Below are 22,633 nucleotides of genomic sequence, written 5' to 3'. Positions count from 1 at the left end.
CGCCATGCCCACGAACATTGGCATTGCAATTAACATTCTGTGAACTTAAGCAGATAACCGTTCCAGTCATCACCGGTCAGTTGTTGAGATTAGTTCTGTGAATCGAATCTGTTAAGAAAACACTTCAGTTGTGACCAGCACTTCCAGCGCCCCTTTCCCCTAAAGTTCACGCACGCGCATGTATCGCTGGTCATGATTACCTTATACGGTCCCACCCACTTGGTTGCGAACCCAGGTTTTTTGGGAGCCACTTTAACCATGACCTTCTCGCCTATGCTTGGCACTTCGGTTCACTCTGACCTAACTTCTACTTCCAAGTCCCGTGTGATCTGCTGATCCCTAGCCTCCTGCCTTAGCCCGTGAAACTGCCTGTACAGCTCCCAGATGAATTGCTTCACTCTGTTTCTCTCTCTCTCTCTCTGTCTCTGTCTGTCTGTCTGTCTCTCTCCCTCTCTCTCTGTCTCACTTCCTTATACCATTTTACAGATGCAATAGCTACCATCTTGTTCAGGTTGTCTGGAGAGACTTACAGTCTGGTAAAGTATTCTCAAAACAGAAATCAGGCATTGACATGTTTTGTTTCCTTATCTTCTCAAACAACATTTAATTGGCTCAAAAGTAACCCACTAAATTATGTCTGACTTTTTTTTAGAATGATCCCAAATTCATTAACTTGGCCAAAAATTGGATTTCTGCTAAACTTTTTCAAGGTCTTGAGCTTAACTTTATATTTTGGGAACAGATTGACAATTACAAAAACCTTGCAGCATTTGAATTAGTGTCAATGGTTGTCAAACCTTTTAAAATAAAAATTCCCTTTTAAGCACTTTATCGGGAACCAAATTGCAATTTTTTAAACTTTGTAAAAACTGTGATTTATTCTATCAAAATTAAACTATCTCTTTCCCATGTGTATTGCTTTGTATCTAGATTAAAGGTCCCATATGTTTATTGACACATTATTTATCTTGAATAGCATCCTAGTTATTCAAAAGTAACCTTCTAAAATACACTGTACTTTACATCTCAAGGTTGTCCCAAACTCAAAAAACAGTGCTGTTGGGATGCAGATTTCCTTTCATATTTAATTGATCTCTTCAAAAGAAACCCCTTTTTATCAATTGGAATCACCTAGTGTTTATGTCTTTTGGTTTTCCTGGAATCCTTTTGAATTTCAGGTATTTTTTTTCCTCAGAATTTTAGAATACCAACTCATATGAGCTAATGTAACTCGTATGTATCAATCCCAATCAGCTTGGAATCTGGTGATACTAGTCTGCAAGGGGGTGATACAAAGGTTGGTTCATCTCAAACAAAGGCAAACCCTTTTATCTTACAGTATCTTCAAATTGCAATTCTTTCCAAAAATCTTAAATCAAACCTTACACTGAAAACTTTGGAATGTTTGAGTATACTTTTCCTTTAATCTAATACAGGGCTTTCAACTCTAAAGTGCTAAACTACACACACAAATGACAATTTAAGGAAAGAAACACGTAAAGGCTTTATATCCCTATAATATGAACTTAATGAGTTAAAACTCTCATACTCTAAACAAAACTTCAAGTAGCAGTGGGGGGAATAAAGGGATCTTGGAGGCTCCACCTAGAGGGACAATCAAACTGACTGAAGCTCACATTTCCTCTGCTCCTGCCTGTCACTGCTCATTAATCCCCCCTAGGGGTACCCCTTTCTCTCTCTCTCTCTCTCTCTCTTCAGTACAAACAACTCCGTTTCCCACATAAGACATATTTATGGCCTCAATGTGTGAGATTGTCAGTTTAGTGTTGAATTATGGACAATTCTGTGCGATGGAGTAATGCCACTTGTAGCTTGCTTCAGGCTGCCCAAACTCATTTCACCTGGGATGTTTGCAACTTGAAGAGGAGTTTCAATTTAGGCTGAATTTAAAACCCAGTCCTTTGAAAGAGCAACAGTACTAACCATTAACAGTCTTTTTAAATATGTATTAAATTCCATATTTTAATATCTGGAGCTTTATTTTATATCATTTTTATTATTTATAAGAAGTTTGTAATATGTGCACAAACTTCTAATCATAAATATTGTTTTCTGTGTCAATTTTATCAGGCCAGGATAGGTACAGGGACAAAGTGGCAGATTAATATGCCTGACAGTTTGATGAAATAGAGAAAGCAAGTTAACATTAGCAGCAGTTAGCAGTGCCTTTTCATTTAAAGACTATGATCTTAAAAAAAAATGTTCAGTCTCTGCATCTTGAAACCGCGACTCTTGTCTGACACTGACTTCATACTTCACAGAAACGATTGTGATCCTGAGACTCTTTCCTCCAGCTGAACAAAAATCAATAATTTTCTAAAGTGTAATCAAATGATAGTCCTGGTTCAGACAGAGATTAAGTGCTGTGTGACTGAAGGCATTCATTTCCATTGATTTTCCTTGTAAACGACCTTACGCTGGACCTCATGAATTAAAGTATTAATACTTGAATTTTTATTCTGAGCAGGTGTTTTTTTTAATACTCTGAACTGTTGCAGTTAGTTACTAGAGGCAGTGGGATTTATTTGTTGTAATAATTGGGTTCAGAGTAAGTGGATTCAGTTGCACCACATTATGTATATAAAGCCTACACACTTCTTAGTATTCAAAGGGCTTTATTTACTATTGTGGCTGTCACATGATAAAGTAGCACTTTTCAACCGAATTACCCCAGCTACCTGTAATATGTTCCCTCTTGTATCCTAAACATAACCATCATCAGTGACCTTTCTCCATCATAAGGTCAGAAGTGGAGATGTTTGCTGATGATTGCACCTTATTCAATACCATTTGTGAATCTTCATATAGTGAAACAGTCCATGTCCATATGCAGCAAGACCTGGACGACATTCGATCTTGGAAAAATAAGCAGCAAGTAACATTTGCAACACACAATTGCCAGGCAGTAACCACCTTCAACAAAAAAAAAAATTAACCACCTCCCCTGGATATTCAATGGCTTTACCATTGATAAAATCCCAACTATCAACATCCTGAGGGTTACCATTGGCCAGAAACTTAACTGGACAAGTCATATAAAAACTGTGGCTACAAGTGAAGGTTAGACCTAGGAATTCTGCAATGAGTAACTCACCTCCTGACCCCCCCAAAGCCTGTACAAAATGTACAAGGCACAAGTCAGGGGTATGGTGGAATATTCTCTATTTGCCTGGATGAGTGCAACACTTAAGAAGCTCAACACTATTCAGGACAAAACAGCCCACTTGACTGGGACCTCATCCAATACCTTAAACATTCATTCCCTCCACTACTTGTGCACAGTGGCAGTAATCTACAAGATGCACTGCAGCAATTCGCCAAGCCTCCTCCGAGAGCACGACCTACACTCATGACCTCTACCACCTAGAAGGATAAGGGCAGCAGATCCAAGGGAACACCACCTGCGAGTTCTCTTTCAAGTCACACGTCACCCTGACTTGGAACTATGTTGCCATTCATTCGCTATCACCGGATCAAAATCTTGGAACTCCCTTCCAACAGCACTGTGGGTGTACCTACACCACATGGGCTGCCACCTGCAATTTAGAATTTCAGTCAGTCAGATTGGGATAAAAAGCAATGGGTAAGTCCCCCTGCTTCATTTAGCTACCGCCTTCCCCAGGATGGAATGGTGGTGATTGTAATTAAATTCCTCTCCTTGTTTTCTTCAACTTTCTTTTACTCATTCCTTATGAGAAAACTTCTCTATTTGTGTGACAGAATATAAGTATATCCTTTCTGATGATGTACACGATAAATATTGTACGTTAAACTACAGTACTGATCCCTGGGAAGGACTTCAAGGCTTTAGTTCTATCTACAAACTAGCTAGCGATGAGTATGAGAGGAGAAAATCATGGGCATCATTTTGGTAAAGTGACCTCAAGGAAGGATAGAATCTACATTGCCTGCACTGCTTTGTAGAATTGATGAGCATGGAGATTGATTCCTTCAACTTAAGACAGTGCACATGTTGATTATTGTTTTGTTATTAGCTTTGTACACAGTTGCATTCAGATTGATGTTCATTATTGATTTTCTAGGCAGTTGCATTCAGATTAAGGACTGGCTCTGAACCATGAAACTCTCTTACATCTATTTAAGTGGATTTAACTGGAGGAAGATTTTAAAGAGGCATTTTCTTGATTGATACAGATGGAAAGTAACTGAAATGGCCACATTATTTTAATTGCTGTGACGTTTTGCAATGTGCCTTTTACCTGAGGTTATGCGTTAACTTTGTAGTGTCTGGAATATAAAAGGGCTTGCCAAACATTTTAATAAGTATACCATTGAAGAAAGTCACATTTTGTTTCACAAATGTGCTGAAGGATCTCTATTATTGAAAATAACACAGGCATCTTCCGATAGGTTGGCATAAACAGAAGTATTAATGATGTTAGGTAGTGGCAGATTTATTCAGGTGGTTTCCTCAAGGAATGATTAATGGAACTTGGAAACAAACTAGGTATCTATGACCACTAGCATAATAGAAATCCCTTTCTATTGCTTTTACTTGTATCAATTTATATGTGCAAAATTTTGCAGGTGGTACTTGCTGAATAATTTTATTTCTCCAGAAAATTACACTAAAAAAATGCCAAAACTGATTTTTAGCCATAAAGTGCTGAACTTTGAATGTTAAATGCGTCAGCAGTAAATAGCAAGTGTGAGCATTACAACTTGAAAGTTGAGAAGGGGGTCCTTCAGTGTATAGAGTTTGTCTAAATGCTTGTTAGCATAGTTTAAGTTTTGGAATGATGTAGACCCAGATAGCTGCAATTGCTGAAAATCTGGAATTTAAAAATAGAAAATATAGGGAATACTCAGGTCCTTTAACATCAGCACCTTGCATTCCAGAGGTGTGACAATTATAAAACTGAACTCCAGCCCCAAAGAATGAGGTAGTAAGAAGGATGACCAAAAATATCATGATTAAAGAGGTGGATTTAAAGGAGGATCTTAAAAGTGGAATGGAAAGTCACAGAGATTTGGGAAGGATTCCAGAGCATGGGCCTTAAGTGGTTGAAGGTATGAGCATCAATTTTTAAAAATTCATTCGCGGGATGTGGGTTTCGCTGGCTGGGCCAGCATTTATTGCCCGTCCCTAGTTGCCCTTGGGAACATAGTGGTGAGCTGCCTTTTTAACCGCTGTAGTCCCGTGTGGTGTAGGTACACCCACGGTGCTGTTAGGAAGGGAGTTCCAGGATTTTGACCGAGCGACAGTGAAGGAACAGCAATATATTTCCAAGTCAGGATGGTGAGTGACTTGGAGGGGAACTTCCATGTGGTGGTGTTCCCATCTATCTGCTGCCCTTGTCCTTCTAGGTGGTAGTGGTCATGAGTTTGGAAGGTGTTGTCAAAGGAGTCTTGGTGAATTCCTGCTGTGCATCTTGTAGATGGTACACTGTTCTGCTACTGTGCATAAGTGGTGGAGGGAATGAATTTTTGTGGATGTGGTGCCAATCAAGCGGACTGCTTTGTCCTGGACGGTGTCAAGTTTCTTGAGTGCTGTGGGAGCTGCACTTATCCTGGCAAGTGGGGAGTATTCCATCCTGACTTGTGCCTTGTAGATGGTGGACAGGCTTTGGGGAGTTGGGAGATGAGTTACCCGTCACACGATTTCCTAGCCTCTGACCTGCTTTTGTAGCCATAGTATTTATATGGCTAGTCCAGTTCAGTTTCTGGCCAATGGTAGCCCTCAGGATGTTGATAGTGAGTGATTCAGTGATGGTAATGCCATTGAACATCAAGGGTGATGGTTGGATTCTCTTTTGTTGGAGATGGTAATTGCCTGACAATTGTGTGGAGCAAATGTTACTTGCCTTAAAAACAAAAAAACTGGGGATGCTGGAAATCCAAAACAAAAACAGAATTACCTGGAAAAACTGCTGAGTTTTTCCAGGTAATTCTGTAAATGTTACTTGCCACTTGTAAGCCCAAGCCTGGATATTGTCCAGGTCTTGCTGCTGCATTTGGACCTGGACTGCTTCAGTATCTGAGGAGTCGTGAATGATGCTGAACATGTGCAATCTTCAGGGAACATCCCCATTCTGACCTTATGATTGAAGGAAGGTCATTGATGAAGCAGCTGAAGATGGTTGGGCCTAGGACACTACCCTGAGGAACTCCTGCAGTGATGTCCTGGAGCTGAGATTGCTGACTTCCAAAAGCCACAACCATCTTCCTTTGTGCTAGGTGTGACTCCAACCAATGGAGCCAGACCTGCTGAGTTTTTCCAGGTATTTCTGTTTTTCTTTTGGATTTCCAGCATCCGCAGTTTTTTGTTTTTTCTATATATTATTATTTGAAAGGAGTGTTTCCCCGATTCCCATTGACTCCAATTTTGCTAGAGCTCCTTGATGCCACACTTGGTCAAATGTTGTCTTGATGTCAAGGGCAGTCACTCTCACTTCACCTCAGGAGTTCAGCTATTTTGTCCATGTTTGAACCAAGGCTGTAATGAGGTCAGGAGCTGAGTGGCCCTGGCAGAACCCAAACTAGGTGTCAGTGAGCAGGTTATTGCTAAGCAAGCGCCACTTGATAGCACTGTTGATGACTCCTTCCATTACTTTACTGATGATCAAGAGCAGACTGATGCGGTGGTAATTGGCTAGCTTGGATTTGTCCTGCTTTTTGTGTACAGGACATACATGGGCAATTTTCCACTTTGCTGGGTAGATGCCAGTGTTGTAGCTGCACTGGAAGAGCTTGGCTAGGGTCGTAGCAAGTTCTGGAGCACAAGTCTTCAGTACTATTGCCAGAATATTGTCAGGGCCCATAGCCTTTGCAGTATCCAGTGCTTTCAGCCATTTCTTGATATCACGTGGAGTGAATCGAATTGGCTGAAGATTGGCATCTGTGATACTAGGACCTCTGGAGGAGGCTGAGATGGATCATCCACTCGGCACTTCTGGCTGAAGATTGATCTGAATGCTTCAGCCTTATCTTTTGCACTATTGTGAATATAGGATGGGGATATTTGTGGAGCCGCCGCCTTCAGTGAGTTGTTTGATTTTTCACCACCATTCATGACTGGATGTGGCAGGACTGCAGAGCTTCAATCTGAACTGTTGGTTGTGGGATCACTAAGCTCTATCTATTACTTGCTGCTTATGCTGTTTGACACGCAAGTAGTCCTGTGTTGTAGCTTCACCAGGTTGACACCTCATTTTTAGGTATGCCTGGTGCTGCTCCTGGCATGCCCTCCTGCACCCTTCATTGAACCAAAGCTGATCCCTTGGCTTGATGGTAATGGTAGAGTGGAAGATAAGCCAGGCCATGAGATTACAAGTTGTGTTTGAGTATAATTCTGCTGTTGCTGATGGCCCACAGTGCCTCATGGATGCCCAGTCTTGATTTGCTTGATCTGTTCAAAATCTATCCCATTTAGCATGGTGGTTGTGCTACACAATACGATGGAGGGTGTCCTCAATGTGAAGGCGGGATTTCGTCTCCACGATGACTGTGCGGTGGTCACTCTTACCGACACTGTCATGGACAGATGCTCCTATGGCATCAGTATCAATAGTGTACAGAAGGCCAGAGTGATGGGAACAGTGTTTGGGTGGTGAAGAAGGGTAGTTAGAGATAAAGTCATTTGAATAATAGATGAAAATTTAAATTTGAGGTGCAATGGAACTGAAGTCAATTTAGGTCACTGAGGATAAAGGGTGATGCGTTTTCAATTATAAAAGGTGCTGTCAGCTGGATTTTGGATGAGCTGAAATGGAGTGGAAGGCCAACCCTTAGAGTATTGAAACAGTAGACTCTGTAGGTGACAAAGTTGTACTTGAAAGTTATGAAGTCACAATAGGAAGCCTTTGACAAGAAGAATTCTGCATTTTGAAGCTCAGATCGGTGTTGAATAGGATGGGGAGGCTGCAAACGGTTTGGTTCAATGTCAGATTGTGATTAGGGAAGGAAATATATTCAGTGGTGAAGAAACATTCCTTGTTACTGTGGCCTTGTTTGGTACCTTTGGTTTTCCCATTGTTTAACTGGGGAAAATTGTAACCAGAATGTTGCATAAGCAGACTGCCAGCGTACAGAAACAGTGCAGAAATACAGATGTCATCAGTGTGAACATGGAAGCTGAGCTCATGATTGTGGATGTTGTTGCCAAAAAGCACCTAAAGGAGGACAAGGCGGGAATCAAGAGTGGATCTTAGGGAGACTCCTAAGTTGATGGTATAGGGATGAAAAGGATGAAAAGATTAATGGAATGATCTGGCTATGATTGAATGGATAAAAATGCAATTAAATGAGGGCAATCCTACCCAGCTGTATACTGTTGGATAGACCCTGGAAGGGAATGGTGTGGTCAGCCATGCCAAAGATTGCAGAGAGGTTGTAGAAAGCAAGGAACAATGATCCACCATTGTCACAAAGAATGTAATTTGTGACTTTTTTCAGAACAATTTAAATGCTGTGGAGGCGGCATGGTCACCTTGTTGCAGGATTTCAAATGGAAAGTTCAGAGAGAGATGAAGGCATCCCTCCTGGGTCTAGGAGGCATCAGTATTTTTAAGAACTTTGGTAAGGAAAATGATGTTCTAGGTGAAATACTTTGCAAGGACAGAAGGTGATTGCTTCGAGAAGTTGCTGGCAATTTTGACATGTGTATCTGGTAGATGTTTCAAGTGAAGGTGAGTAACTTGCAGTAGAATGGAGAGAAAGTTTCCCCATGAAATCTTTAAAATTCGTTCATGGATGTGAGCATCATTGGATGGCCAGCACTTATTGCTCATCCCTAATTACTCTTAAGGTTTTGGTGAGCTGCCACCTTGAACCGCTACAGTTGGTGTGGTGTTGGTACATCCAAAATGGGGTTAGGTAGAATGTTCCAAGGCCCAGTGACAGTGAAAGAATGGCAATATATTTTCAAGTCAGGATATGTACGACTTTGGAGGGAACTTGTAGGATGTGGTGTTCCCATGCGCCTGCTACCATTGTCCTTCTAGATGATAGAAATCAGGTTTGGAAGGTGCTGTTGAAGAAGCTTTAGTGAGTTGTTGCTGTGCAGCTAGTAGATGGTACATGCTGCAGCCATGCAATGAAGCTGAGAAAATTACATATCCCACTATCTTCCCTGTTGCTTGAGAGTATTAAGGCCCTCAACATGCAGGGAGATTAGGGAGCCCATGATACCATATTGGTCACTGGAGGTGCTGTCCTACCTCTGTGAAGGAAATCCTTTATCTGTATCAAGAAACTCTTTTCTAAACTGCCTTCCGTCTAGGATATGAATAACATAAAGGAAAAAAGTTAATCATTGAGACCGAATAATAACCAAGAAACAAGCGAACACAAACTTGCAAAAAATCAGACAAATGTGAGCATGTAGAAACTGCAAACCCTTATTAAACTCATCTGCCTAATAACTCAGAACTACCCAGAAAAGTCTATATCAAGGATAAAAAGGGCAAGTGCATGGCCATTCTTAAGGATGTGTTCTTTATTGTAACCATAGCATTTATGTGGCTTGTCTAATTAAGTTTCTGGTTAATGGTCCCCAGCGTGTTGATGGTGGGGAATTTAGCAATGGTAATGCCATTGATTGTCAAGAGGTGATAAATTTTTTGGAGGTGGTCGTTGTGTGGCACGAATGTGACAATGCCATTGTAGGGAGGGGTGAGTATTTTGAACATGGGGGCGAGAATTTTAAATTTGAGGAGTTGGTAGCCCAGCAAAGATGAACCAAGCACCCATATAGGTCAGTAAGCACAGGAGTGAAAGGTGTTGGGACTCGGTGCAAGATAGGAAATGGGCAACAGAGTTTTAGATGAGCTCAAGCTTTTGTAAAATAGGAGGTCAGCCAGGGGAGCATGGGATAGTCAAGAATGGAGGTAACAAAAGCTTGGCTGGAAGTTTGAACAGCAGACAAACTGAGGCAGGGCAAAAATGGACAATAATTCAGAGGTGTAAGTAAAGATAGTATTTGGTAATGGAGAGAATATGGAGTTGGAAGCTTGCCTCCAGATCAAGTATCATAAGTCTGGTTCAATCGGAGTAAATGAGCATTCCTTCACCACTCTCCCTGGAATTAGTGGACCCAAGATGATGGCTTCAATCTTTTCAATGTATATTTGGGGAAGTTGCTGCTGTTACAGGACTGGATGTCTGGCAAGCAGCCTGACAACACAGTAGAGTTGGTAATAAGTTTGAGCCAGTGTCATTGCTGTGCTAGTGGAACCTGCCGTTCTGTCTTGGATGCTGTTGCCGAAAGGCAACATATAAATGAGAAGCAGGAGGCCAAGGATAGATCATTGGTGGGCTCCAGAGGATATCTAACCAGGTTATTAAGAGCTAATGTACAAAGCGGTCATTCTATGAAAATGCAATTGAAGTGATAGCTTAAGGCACCTGTGCTATGAGGGGAAGATGAAAAACCTGGTATTATTTACTCTAGAGAAAAGGATGCTCAGGGAATATATTATTCAGACTTTGAAGATACTTAAGGGAATCAATCAACTGAACTTTGATAATATACTGGAGATTACTACTGGAACTAAAACTTTCATTTTGTACTCAATGGCACTATGAAGATTACTCAGCTTTTAAAAAAAATAATTCATGGGATGTAGCCATCATTGGCAAGGCCAATATTGCTCATCCTTAATTACTCTTGGGAAGATGGTGGTGAACCCAGTTCTTGAACCACTGCTGTCCTTGTGGTGTAGGTACTTCTACAGCGCTGTTAGATAGGGAGTTCCAGGATTTTGACATTGACCTGTATTTTTTTATATATATATTTGTTCATGGGATAGGGATGTCAGTGGCTAGGCCAGCATTTATTGCCCATCCCTAATTGCCCTTGAGAAGGTGGTGGTGAGCTGCCTTCTTGAAATGCAGCAGTCTATGTGATATAGGTATACCCATAATGCTGTTAGGGAGGGAGTTCCAAGATTTTGCCCCAGTGGCAGTGAAGGAACGGCAATATATTTCCAAGTCAAGATGGTGTGTGGCTTGGAGGGGAAGTCCCACATGGTGGTATTCCCATATATTTGCTACTCTTGCCCTATTAGATGGTAGCAGCCATGGGTTTGGAAAGTGGATCTGGATTATGTTGGACTCCTAATATCTCTTCCTTGCAATAACAGGGTCCATTGAGTTAAGTGGAGCTTGAACACTGAAACGTGCTCTGGACTTCTGTCCAAGAACAGCTGTATAGGAGTGTGTTTGGTTAGTAGGTTCAACTGTGCCAGTTCCACTATGTAAGTAAAATGCTTGATGACCTAAAGGATACAGGCTAATGTTTCTTCACATACGAAATAGACTTGGATGCATAAGCGACAGGTCTCTGTTTGTCACAAGCCTTTTGGATTAGGATCATTGATAGAAAATATTCATTGGCTGTTGCCTCTAGACAGAAAGACTTTTCTGGCTCACCTGGAGCGAGAGCAGTCGTTTGGTAATGCTTTTTTTAACTGTTTAATTCATTTTTGCACAGGTGGGTAACCAAAATCTCCTATAAAATCCCAGTAATATCTGTCCCAAAATTGACTGTATCACCTTAGCAGATATTTGTAGGGGTAACTCCTTGAATCATAAAATACAGCACAAAAGGAGGCCATTTGACCCATTGAGTTTGCACTGTTCTTTCCAAGAATAATCCAGTTGTTCCATTCCCCTGCTTTTTCTGCACATCCTTACATTTTTTTTGGCAGATTCATTAATAGGTGGAGTTTCAGCTGAAGTGGAAACATCATTATTCCTTCGTTCAAATTCAAATATACCTGGTTCAGTAACAACACAAAGATATCATGTCATATCTGCATTGGCATTGAATATACGTGGCAAATACACCATATTTGAGTACTTGATGCTGTAATGGTGTCATGAAAATTTAATAATTTTCGTAATGTTATTGTGATTTATTGTAAAGTTAGGTTAATAGTGGGGTTTGCAAGAGTTTCTCTGTGTGTTAGGGGCTGGTTAATTGAATTGCAGCTATTCTGGAGCTTTTGAGTTATCAAAAGAGAAGCTAGGTTTGAACTGCTAAATACATAAACATGGCTGAAATTTTAGAATGTGAGGTGTAAGGAAGGTTTGCATTTTAGATAATCCAGAGCCATGAATCCAGAGAGATGGTAAGGTGTTACACCTAGCCGACAGAGGGTAAGCCAAACAGTGTGTTTATTTTTCCTAAAGATTACTGAAAAACATGAGTACTATGGAAGATTTATATTTTGGAAAATGTAAAGTTGCAAGGACATATTGGAACAATGGGATTTACATTAAAAAGGGAGAAATATGTATATAGGAAATGGGGTTATGTGTAGGAAAGAAGGCATCCTGAGATCTAACAAGTGTGAAAAGCCTCCAGCTTCTATGTATCAAGCTGCTGTCCACAGGAATCGAAGCTAAGAGAATTCATTGTGAATATCACTGTCCAGGCTATTGTGTGCTTTGCCTGGGCCTGTTGAAACCTATGTTGTTTTACTGTTGTATTAATGGAGGTGTAACTAGGAGCTAGATTAATTAGGAGATTTAAGAGTTATTATAGTAGTAATTTGTAGATGAATCTTAAAAAATCACTTGTGTTGTAGATGAATCTTAAAATCTTTTTTTCTATTAATAAATATCTAATTTAGTTTTGTAAAAAACCTCAAATCTTGGTGGGCTCATTACTACTGAATTCAAGGCACACATCTAGAAATAAAGTACAAATTGCAAACAGTTGTGGCAGCTATTTCAAGTTCCCCTCTCGGATTTGAGCAGCTCAGCATTTTCTATCCACTGTGCCAAAACAATTGGCATCATAAACACCAACTAATGTATGGTCATGTTTGATCAAAAGTATTTAGCTATCAGTCATCAACTTGGCAGAAGTTGAGTTTGGTTGATTATTACTGCTTGAAATTCAGATTTTTGAAAAATTGTTTAATATAGTTGTCAATGTTTTTAATGCTTTTGTTGCAGATTCACTAGGCAGAACTTGAAAGCCTGCATTAATGGCTGCCACAGATGATATGTTTGTTCCTCTAGACTGTTTGCTTCCTACAGGTACTTTTATTTTTACTCTCAAACAGTGCGTCTGTATGTTTTATTGGGCTATTTGCCATTTATGTGATGTTTGTACTTGGTATTTTGGGTGCAACTTTCCAGACATGTGTAATTAAAACATGTGTACTCCGGTTTTTTTAGAACTCAAAGGAAACTATTACTAATGGTTTTAACATAAATGCTTGAAGTGGCCATCAGTGGCATATCTTATGCCTCAAATAAGTATTTGAGATCGCCTTAACTCAAATAAAAAAATCATGTTGTTAAAGCAATCATTGTTCTGCGCCGGCTCCCTGCAAGAGCAACACAAGTGATTTTTTTAAAAATTCATTCTTGGGATGTGATGAGCACCTTCTTGAACCACTGTAGTCCATTTTGTATAGGTACTCCCACAGTTCTGTTAAAGGGGAAGTTCGAGGATTTTGACCCAGTGACGATGGAGGAACAGTGATATAGTTCCAAGCCAGGATAGTATGTGACTTGGAGGGGAGCTTGCAGGTGGTGGTGTTTCAGTTTAAACTATGTAAATTAAATATTTAATATAGTATCCTGAAATACATATTCTGTTCATGTTAAAATGCAAGAATGTGTGGATATACTGAGGAGGAAAAAGCACTAATTTTATGCACTTTATCTATATTTTCACTATATTTACTATTCATTATCTAGCAAATCAGTTCCTTCCTGTTTTACTTCCATTTTTTCTGTTTTTTGTTCTGGACAGGCCTCTCAAAGACATAAGTGCTGTAATACATAGCATGTGGCTATGATGTAGATGGTACTTTATGTCCAGCATCGAAATTACTTGTGAAAGTGCTTCTGTTGATACTTCCGCTTCTGAATGTATCTAATCGTAACAAATACTCCAGACTTGATTTCAGAACAGAATTTTCACTTTGATTTTAGTTTTGCACAGCACTGAAAGATTGGAAAGAGCACTTGAAACAGTTAAGTCAGAACTAGTTTAACTTCTCATTACTGTACCCTACGAATACACCAGAATTTGGACAGGCTGAATTGGTGAATTGCAGTGGTTATGGTCTGGATGAAATATTCAGAAAGAAGTGTTATAAATGTATGAGGCAATATCCCGATTCAGGATGTGGAGTGTTGGAAAAATTATTCATTTTGATCGAGAGCAAGTAAGCAATCTAATCCTAGGTATAAATCCAATAAGAAATTTATTACCCAGAGAGTGGTTAGAATGTGGAATTTGCTGCCACATGGAGTGTTTGAGGTGACTTCTGTACATGTAATTAAGGGGGAGCGAGAGAACTATATGAAGGAGCAAGGAATGGAAGGGTATGCTAAAAGGGTTAGATGAAGTAGGATGAGAGGAGACTCACATGGAGCATAAACACCAGCATAGACCAGTTTGACCGACTGGCCTGTTTCTCTGCTGTAAATTCTCTGTAATTTTATGTATGCATGTGCTTGTGCCACTGAAGGAATTGGCTTTCTAGAAATGCAAAACAGTGTCTTTTGTCTCATTGTCTATTTTAGATCAAGAGCTTGCTGTGTGAGAAATTGTGATGGCACAAACTAGTGTCATATAAGAGGACAGTGTCCATTACTCTTTGGGTGAAACTATTTTTTAAAATTTCATTTATCTGGCGACGTTAATTTTGACAAGATGCAGATGCTGTTAAATCCTTTGTGCATATCTTTATTATCTGAAACTTTGAAATAGCAATTTAATTGGATTTTTCTGTGTGTGCGTGTGACTGGTATGCCAGCTCTTGTGCTAAGCATTGTGCAAATTATTTGAATGTTTTCTGGAAGTACAATAACTGGATACTTAGTGTAATTGATTTTATCCTGCCTGCATTCACATCTTAATGTGTCAGACAGTGAAGTGAAAATATTGCAATAAAAGATAAACTCTCTATTCTCTACAAGATATAATGCAGAATTTTTACTTTATTACATTCCAGCTATGTGCAGACCTCTTTGTTCCAGATAATCAATTTGTAAAATGACCGGAACTTATCATTTTAGATAGGGATTTTAATATTTATTAAGCATGATCTAGCTTAATGAAGACAGCCTGAAATACTGCACACCTTGTATTCAAGATTAGCTGCCACTACTGATGTGTAAAATGTCCCCAACTTTGCATTGAACTTTGTCAGTAAGTATGAATACTGTATTTTGAAGTCAATCCCCCCAGATTCTTGTTTGAATTCTAAACATTGCTCTTAAAAAATATTGGCAAATTTTAATTTGTTTCAGGTGTTATTGGTGTAACAATTCCACTTAGATCTTGGATCAGTGGGTGACACTCTCCCCAATACTTGAGCACAAAATCTAAGGGGAGCGGCAATATAAAATAAAGGATATAATTCTAAAAGGGTGCAGTAACGGAGAGGCCTGAGGTTATATGTGCACAACTCATTGGAGGTAGCAGGGCAGGTTGAGAAAGCAGTTAATAAGACACACAGACTCCTCGACATTATGAATAGAGGCATAGAGTGCAAAATCAGGGAGGTTATGGTGAACATTAATAAAACACTGGTTTGGCTTCAACTGGAGTATTGCACCAAATTCTGGGCACCACACTTTGGAAATGATGTGAAGGCATTAGAGAGAGTGAAGAAAAGATCTCCAAGAATGGTTCACGGGATGAGGGACTTTAGTCACAAGGTTAGTTTGGAGAAGCTGGGGCTGTTGTCCTTTGAGAATAGAAGGCTGGGGATTTGATAGAGGTGTTCAAAATCATGAGGGATCTGGATTGAGAAGTTAGAGAGAAACTGTTCCTGTTGGAAGGTTTGAGAACCAGAGGATGCTGATTTAAGAAGAATGGCTAAAGGACCTAAGGTGACATGAGGACAATCTTATTTATGCAGCAAATGACTAGGATCTGGAATGCACTGCCTGAGGTTGTGGGGGAGGCAGGTTCAACCATGGATGTCAAAAGAAAATTGGGAAATTACCCGAAAAGAAAAATTTGGAAAAGCCGGGTGTGCGGGACTAGTTGAGTTGCTCTTGCAGAGCGCTGGCACAGAAATGACAGGCTGAATGGTTTCCTTCTCTTCTGCAACCATTATATGATTCTATGATCTAAGCTGACACTCCATTGCAGTACTGAGGGAGTGCTGCACTGCTGTAGGTATTATCTTTCGGATGAAATGTTAAACTGAGGCCCTGTATGCTTCTTGTGGACATGAAAGATCCAATATCACTATTCTAAAGAACGGCAGGGGAGTTATCCCTAGTGTCTTGGCCAATATTTACCCCTCAGTTAACATCACTAAAACCAATGAGCTGGTCATTTGATTAATTGTTGTATGTGGGACTGTCCTGTGCACAAATTGGCTGCTGCATTTCCTAGATTACAATGATGACAACACTTCAAAAGATGTAAAGGAAATATCATTTTCTTTCCTAATATTACTGTGGTATATTTTAAAGCAGGCTTGTGCGTGTGTGCGGCTGTGTGTGTATGTGCGTGCGTGCGTTGCGCATACTACTGACAGTCAGACTGCAAGGTTTGAATCATCAAAAGGGGTTGGGTGTAAAACAACCATTTGAAATTGAGATGGCTAAACTAGGATTAAGTCTCAGCAGATAGTGTGAATGGAATTTGCATTTTTTGACAAGTTGGGAGGCTGTTTGATTTGCAAAGGGACATGATAAGATGTTTATAACTTGCAAGATAAATAAGGCAAAGTTATTAAGTTGATTTTTCCCGTAAGTGCTGGCCATAATGACAATATGAAAGAATTGTATATTCTGGGAAATGTAACTTCCAAAGACAGGTTGAAACAATGGGATTGACAGATCAAAAGGGAAGAAATATATTTAAAGAAAGGTGGAAAGCTGTGTGGAGAGTGGTCGTGTGATATCCTGAAAGGTACTGTGTGAAACAGACTTGTGGGAAAAAGACTCTAGCCACCCTGCAGAAGTTTGCTGTTCCAGTAACAAAGGTTTTGTTAAAAGCCTTGGCGTTCCATTTTCGAGTGAGAGAGAGAAAGAAGCTGTGAAATCCCTCCCTTATAGCAACAGTGGATGCTTGTGGTAATATTGCTGGATGTTTTATCGATTAAGGGCAGGATTATTCAGCTGGTGTGCGGGGGCGGGCCCGACACACCGACGTGTAAGGCGATGCATGATAACGTCGGGCATGTGTCCTGATGTCATCGTGCTGAGTTTGGTGATGTTTCATTCGGCAGGCGCGTGCCAGAGTTGCTGATATGTAAACAGCCTATTAAGGCCATTAAAGAACTAATTAAGGTAATTGTAAATGCTGCCTGTCCAACCTTAAGGTTTGCAGACAGGCGAAAAGGCCAAGCGACCTTCCCGTTTTTTAGGAAACCTCATCCACGTGCGGGATGAGGTTTCCTAAAGCTTTTATTAAATAAATGAATTTTTTTTCATAAATATAAAAACATGTCCCATCTCATGAGGGGACATGTTTAAATACATTTCTAAATCTTTTATTTAATAATTTCAAAAGCCCTTCCATCTCCCTGAGGCAGCTCCATGCCTCAAGGAGATTGAAGTGCTCTTTTGTGCGCATACACAAAAAAGTGCTGGCCCTGACCCTCTCTCTTCCCTCCGCCCGCACAAGTAACGCTTTGAGCGCTACCGCTCATGTCTTACACTGGGCGGGTTTTAATTGGCCGGCCCGTGTAAAATGGCAGCATGGAGCCCACCCACTGCCTGAAAAATTCAGGCCAAAGAATCTATTCGGACTGTTGCCTTGATTTGGGAGTTTAGTTAAGTAGAAATCTTGTGAGAACCATTATAAAACTAAATGTAACTGTGGAACTGTGGTCTTGTATATTTAAGTTTTCTTTCCTTTTGTTAATAAATGTTTTAATTTAATTTTTACAATCTCTAAAGGTGGTAAAGGACTCATTACTTCTGACTTCAGTGCACAAACCTCGTAATAAATACAAATGGCAAAATCGTTATGACAGCCTAGCCAAATTTCGCTTTGGGATTTGGACAGCCTGGAAAATACCACTCTCTGTATCATAACAAAAAAATATTCTTCATTGCTGTAAAGTGTTTTGGGACATATTCAGGTTATGAAAGCTGTTATATGAACATAATTCTTCCTTTATTTTAACGTGGTTGTATTTGAATGAGTTCAATAGGTCTGAACTGAAACAATTCAAATAATTTCGGAAATTTGGAGAGCTGTTCTGATGTTTCACTAGATGATGTTGTATTTCAAACGCTAGAACATCCCATATTCATACCTTATCTTTGGTTGAATAAGTTAATGTCAGCAGTGGTGGGACCACGGTGTCTTGCTCTATGCAGGAGTCAGATTCCCACTCCTGATCATAAGCAAATCATCTCTGCTGGAATAGCATGTGGAAGTTGAGTGTAGAATGTGCTTGATTTAGCTGGTTCTCCTTTGTGCATGATAACGCATGTTGAAATGTACCTCAAGAAAAGAAATGGCAATTTGGGCAAGATAATGGGGCTGTCGATGACTGAGTAATTGTACTCTGCTGTTGTCAACAGGAAAGCAGTCATAAGAAGGAACTGCATGGACTGCAGCAGTTCAAGAAAGGGGGTCACCACCACCTTCTCAAGGGCAATTAGGGATGGGCAATTAATGCTGATGTAACCAGTGACACCCACAACCCATGAAAAAATTTTTAAAAAAGGGTGAGTAATATGTAAAGGACAAGAAAAATATATCTAGCCACCAAAAATATCAGTGTACTAAAACTGCCTGTTTTAACTTCTGCCAGGCTTCTCAACATGCATAAGATGTAGGAGCAGAAGTAGTCCATTTGGCCCATCGAATCTGCTCTACTATTCAATGAGATCATGGCTGATCTGATAATCCTCAACTCCACTTTCCTGCCTTTTTTTTTATAACCCTTGATTCCCTTACTGATTAAAAATCTGATTATCTCAGCCTTGAATACACTTAATAACTTAGCCTCCACAGCCCGCTGCAGTAAAGAATTCCACAGATTCACTACGCTCTGAGAGAAGAAATTCCTCCTCATCTCTGTTTTAAACGGGTGACTCCCTACTCTGAGATTATGTCCTCTGGTCTGTCATGAAGAGCGATTAATGTCTGTAATGTTATTGGAAATTATTGTTAAATTGGAATTGTAGTCTTAATTATGTGTCTTAACTGGATTACAGCCAGTTAGTCTGAGTGCTTTGATGTATAGTAGTTTTGAGATGTTAATTAGATGAACGTAGAAGGTAAAGTGTAAATTTGCATTTGTTGAATAAACTATTCAAAAGAATGGGTAAAATCTTGCATCTAGCTGAGAGATGCTAAGCAATGTGTTTATATTACTAATAAAATCAGTGGGATGAAAATGTTATTGTTAGAAGGTGTGACATTAACAGCCTAGAATACAATGGAAAATTTATATTCAAAGGGGAAGTTAGGTATAAACAGAAAGGAGGAGAAGAAAAGAGTTGACATTTCGAGTCCTCATGACCCTTCAACAGAACTGAGTGAATCTTAGGAAAGGGGTGAAATATAAGCTGGTTTAAGGTGGTGGGTGGGTAAGAGAAGTTGGGAGGGGGGGGTGGTGTGGTTGTAGGGACCACACCACCCCCCCCTCCCATTTGTCTCCCCGCCACCCCCCCTACCTTAAACCAGCTTATATTTCACCCCTTTCCTAAGATTCACTCAGTTCTGTTGAAGGGTCATGAGGACTCGAAACATCAACTCTTTTCTTCTCCACCGATGCTGCCAGACCTGCTGAGTTTCTCCAGGTAATTCTGTTTTTGTTTTGGATTTCCAGCATCCGCAGTTTTTTGTTTTTATAAACAGAAAAGAGTTTGTGTGTGTAAGTCAGAGGCATTGAAGATCTAACCAGCATATGAGCCTACAATTGTGTCTGCAAGGAACCTCATTTTGAATTCATAAGGTCAAATGTGCTTTGCCTGGTGTCAGTTTTAAATCAATGGGCAGAATTTTTCAAATGGCGGGCAGGCTCAGCGGGAACTACCTGTGCAGGAGGGTGGAGGAGGGAAAGTCAAGGCCAGCAGTCTTTCGCGCATATGCGTGAAAGAGCTCTTCAATCTCCCTGAGGCAGCTCGGTGCCACGGGGAGATTGAATGGATATTCAAAAAATTAAATAAGAGGTTTAAAGATTTATTTAAACATGTCCCCTCATGTGACTGCCACATGAGAAAGGACATTTTTATATTTATGCAAATGTTTTAATTTATTTAGTAAAAGCTTTAAGAAACCTCATCCCACATGTGGATGAGGTCTCCTAACAAATGTGAAGGCCGCTTGGGCTTTTCGCCTGCCCGAAAACCTTAGGGTTGGGCGGTCAATGTTAATAAGCACAATAATTACTATGTTAATGGCCTTAATAGGTTGTTTACATTTCGGCAGGTGCGGGACTGTGCCATGACGTTGGGACGTACGCCCGACGTCATCTCGCGTCATTTTATGCATCAGCGTGTTGGGCCCGCCCCCACATGCCGAGTGAAAAGTTCTGCTTAGTGGGTTATTGTTGCCGTGGTGAAGACTTACCTGGCAGTGATAAATTTCGGGATTTCACAGAATCACACGGTGCAGAAGAGGCCCTTCGGCCCATTGAATCTGCACCGACACGTGAGTAACACCTGACCTACCTACCTAATCCCATTTACCAGCACTTGGCCCATAGCCTTGAATGTTATGATGTGCCAAGTTCTCATCCAGGTACTTTTTAAAGGATGTGAGGCAACCTGCCTCCACCACCCTTCCAGGCAGCGCATTCCAGACCGTCACCATGCTTTGGGTAAAAAAGTTTTTCCTCACAACCCCCTAAACCTCCTGCCACTCACCTTCAACTTGTGCCCCTTTGTCGCTGACCCTTCAACTAAGAGGAACAACTGCTCCCTATCCATCCTGTCCATGCCCCTCATAATCTTGTACACCTCGATCAGGTCACCCCTCAATCTTCTCTGCTCCAACGAAAGCAACCCAAGTCTATCCAACCTCTCTTCATAACTTAACTGTTTCATCCCAGGCAACATCCTGGTGAATCTCCTCTGCACCCCCTCCAGTGCAATCACATCCTTCCTATAATGTGGCGACCAGAACTGCACACAATACTCCAGCTGTGGCCTCACCAAGGTTCTATACAACTCCAACATGACCTCCCTACTTTTGCAATCTATGCCTTGATTGATAAAGGCAAGTGTCCCAAATGCCTTTTTCACCACCCCACTAACATGCCCCTCCGCCTTCAGAGATCTATGGACACACCGGCTAAGGTCCCTTTGTTCCTCAGAGCTTCCAAGTGTCCTGCAGTTCATTGAATACTTCCTTATAAAATTACTCCTTCCAAAGTGTATTACCTCACACTTTTCAGGGTTAAATTCCATCTGCCACTTATCTGCCCATTTGACCATCTCGTCCATATCTTCCTGTAGCCCAAGACACTCAACCTCACTGTTAACCACCTAGCCAATCTTTGTGCCATCCGCAAACTTACTAATTCTCCAGCCCACATAATCATCTATGTCGTTTATATAAATGCCGAATAATTGAGGACCCAGCACAGATCCCTGTGGTACGCCACTGGACACCAGCTTCCAGTCACTAAAGCATCCTTCTGTCATCACCCTTTGCCTCCTACAACTAAGCCAATTTTGAATCCACCTTTCAAAATATCCTGTATCCCATGTGCATTTGCCTTCTTTATAAGTCTCCCATGTGGGACCTTGCCAAAGGCTTTGCTGAATTCCATATAAACTACATCAACTGCACTGCCCTCATCTACACACCTGGTCACCTCCTGTTAAAATCCATGTGCCACTTTACCGCCCACTCCACTATCTCTGATAGGTCCCACTTTTTCCTTAACTAACCTTTTAGCATTAATGTATTGGTAAGACATCTTTGGGTTATCTTTAACTTTACTTGCTAATCTTTTTAATGCCCTCTCTTTAATTTCCTTATTTCCTTCTTTTCTTCGTCCCTGCACTTCCTATATTTGTCTAGGCTCTCTGCAGTGCTTAGCTCTTTGTGCCTATTGTACGCTTTCTTTTTCTGTTTGATCTTCCCCTGTATTCCTCTAGACAACCAGGGAGGTCTAGATTTGGCAGTACCACTCTTATTTTTGGAGGGGACATGTCTACTTTGTACAATTAGGATCCCAGATGTGCTTCCCACTGGTTTTCCACTGTTTTATCCTCCAGCAGTGCTGTCCAGTCCACCTCAGCCATGTCCCTTCTCATTTTTGCAAAATTTGCCTTCCCCCAGTTCAAGACTTTTACTCTGCCTTATCTCTGTCCTTTTCCATGGTAATGCTAAATCTAATTGAATTGTGATCACTGTCCTCGATATGGTCACCAACTGTCACTTCACCCACTTCCCCTTTTTCATTCCCCAAGACTAGGCCTAGAATTGCATCTCCTCTCGTTGGGTTTGTCACTAATTGGTTGAAAAAATTTTCCTGGACACACTGCATGAATTTTTATCCCTCAGTGCCCCTTATATTGTTTGAATCCCAGTTGATATTAGGATACTTGAAGTTTCCTACTATTGTTGCCCTCTTGTTCTTACAAGCAGCAATTTGCCTACATATTTGTTCTTCTATTTCCCTTTCACTATTTGGGGGTCTGTAGTATATTCCAAGTCATGTGACTGCCCCTTTTTTATTTCTAAGCT

The 22,633-nt window shown here is 40.6% G+C and overlaps 1 protein-coding gene across 4 annotated transcripts in view; it reads left to right on the top strand.

The window, feature by feature from the left end:
• The window catches only part of tpk1 (thiamin pyrophosphokinase 1), a 382,816-nt gene that overhangs the window by 48,493 nt on the left and 311,690 nt on the right, over positions 1-22,633 (top strand). For 2 of the 4 annotated variants that reach the window (XM_041184540.1, XM_041184541.1), the window contains one exon: positions 12,946-13,029. The exons of the other annotated variants lie outside the window; for them this stretch is intronic. In XM_041184540.1, the coding sequence (XP_041040474.1) occupies positions 12,978-13,029 (52 nt within the window). In that variant the 5' untranslated portion in view covers positions 12,946-12,977. The remainder of the gene's footprint in view (positions 1-12,945; positions 13,030-22,633) is intronic. 4 annotated transcript variants of the gene reach the window in all.

The sequence above is a fragment of the Carcharodon carcharias genome, chromosome 3, assembly GCF_017639515.1.
Source record: "Carcharodon carcharias isolate sCarCar2 chromosome 3, sCarCar2.pri, whole genome shotgun sequence".
Classification (NCBI taxonomy): Eukaryota; Metazoa; Chordata; class Chondrichthyes; order Lamniformes; family Lamnidae; genus Carcharodon; species Carcharodon carcharias.
This window is presented reverse-complemented; position numbering and strand designations above follow the sequence as displayed.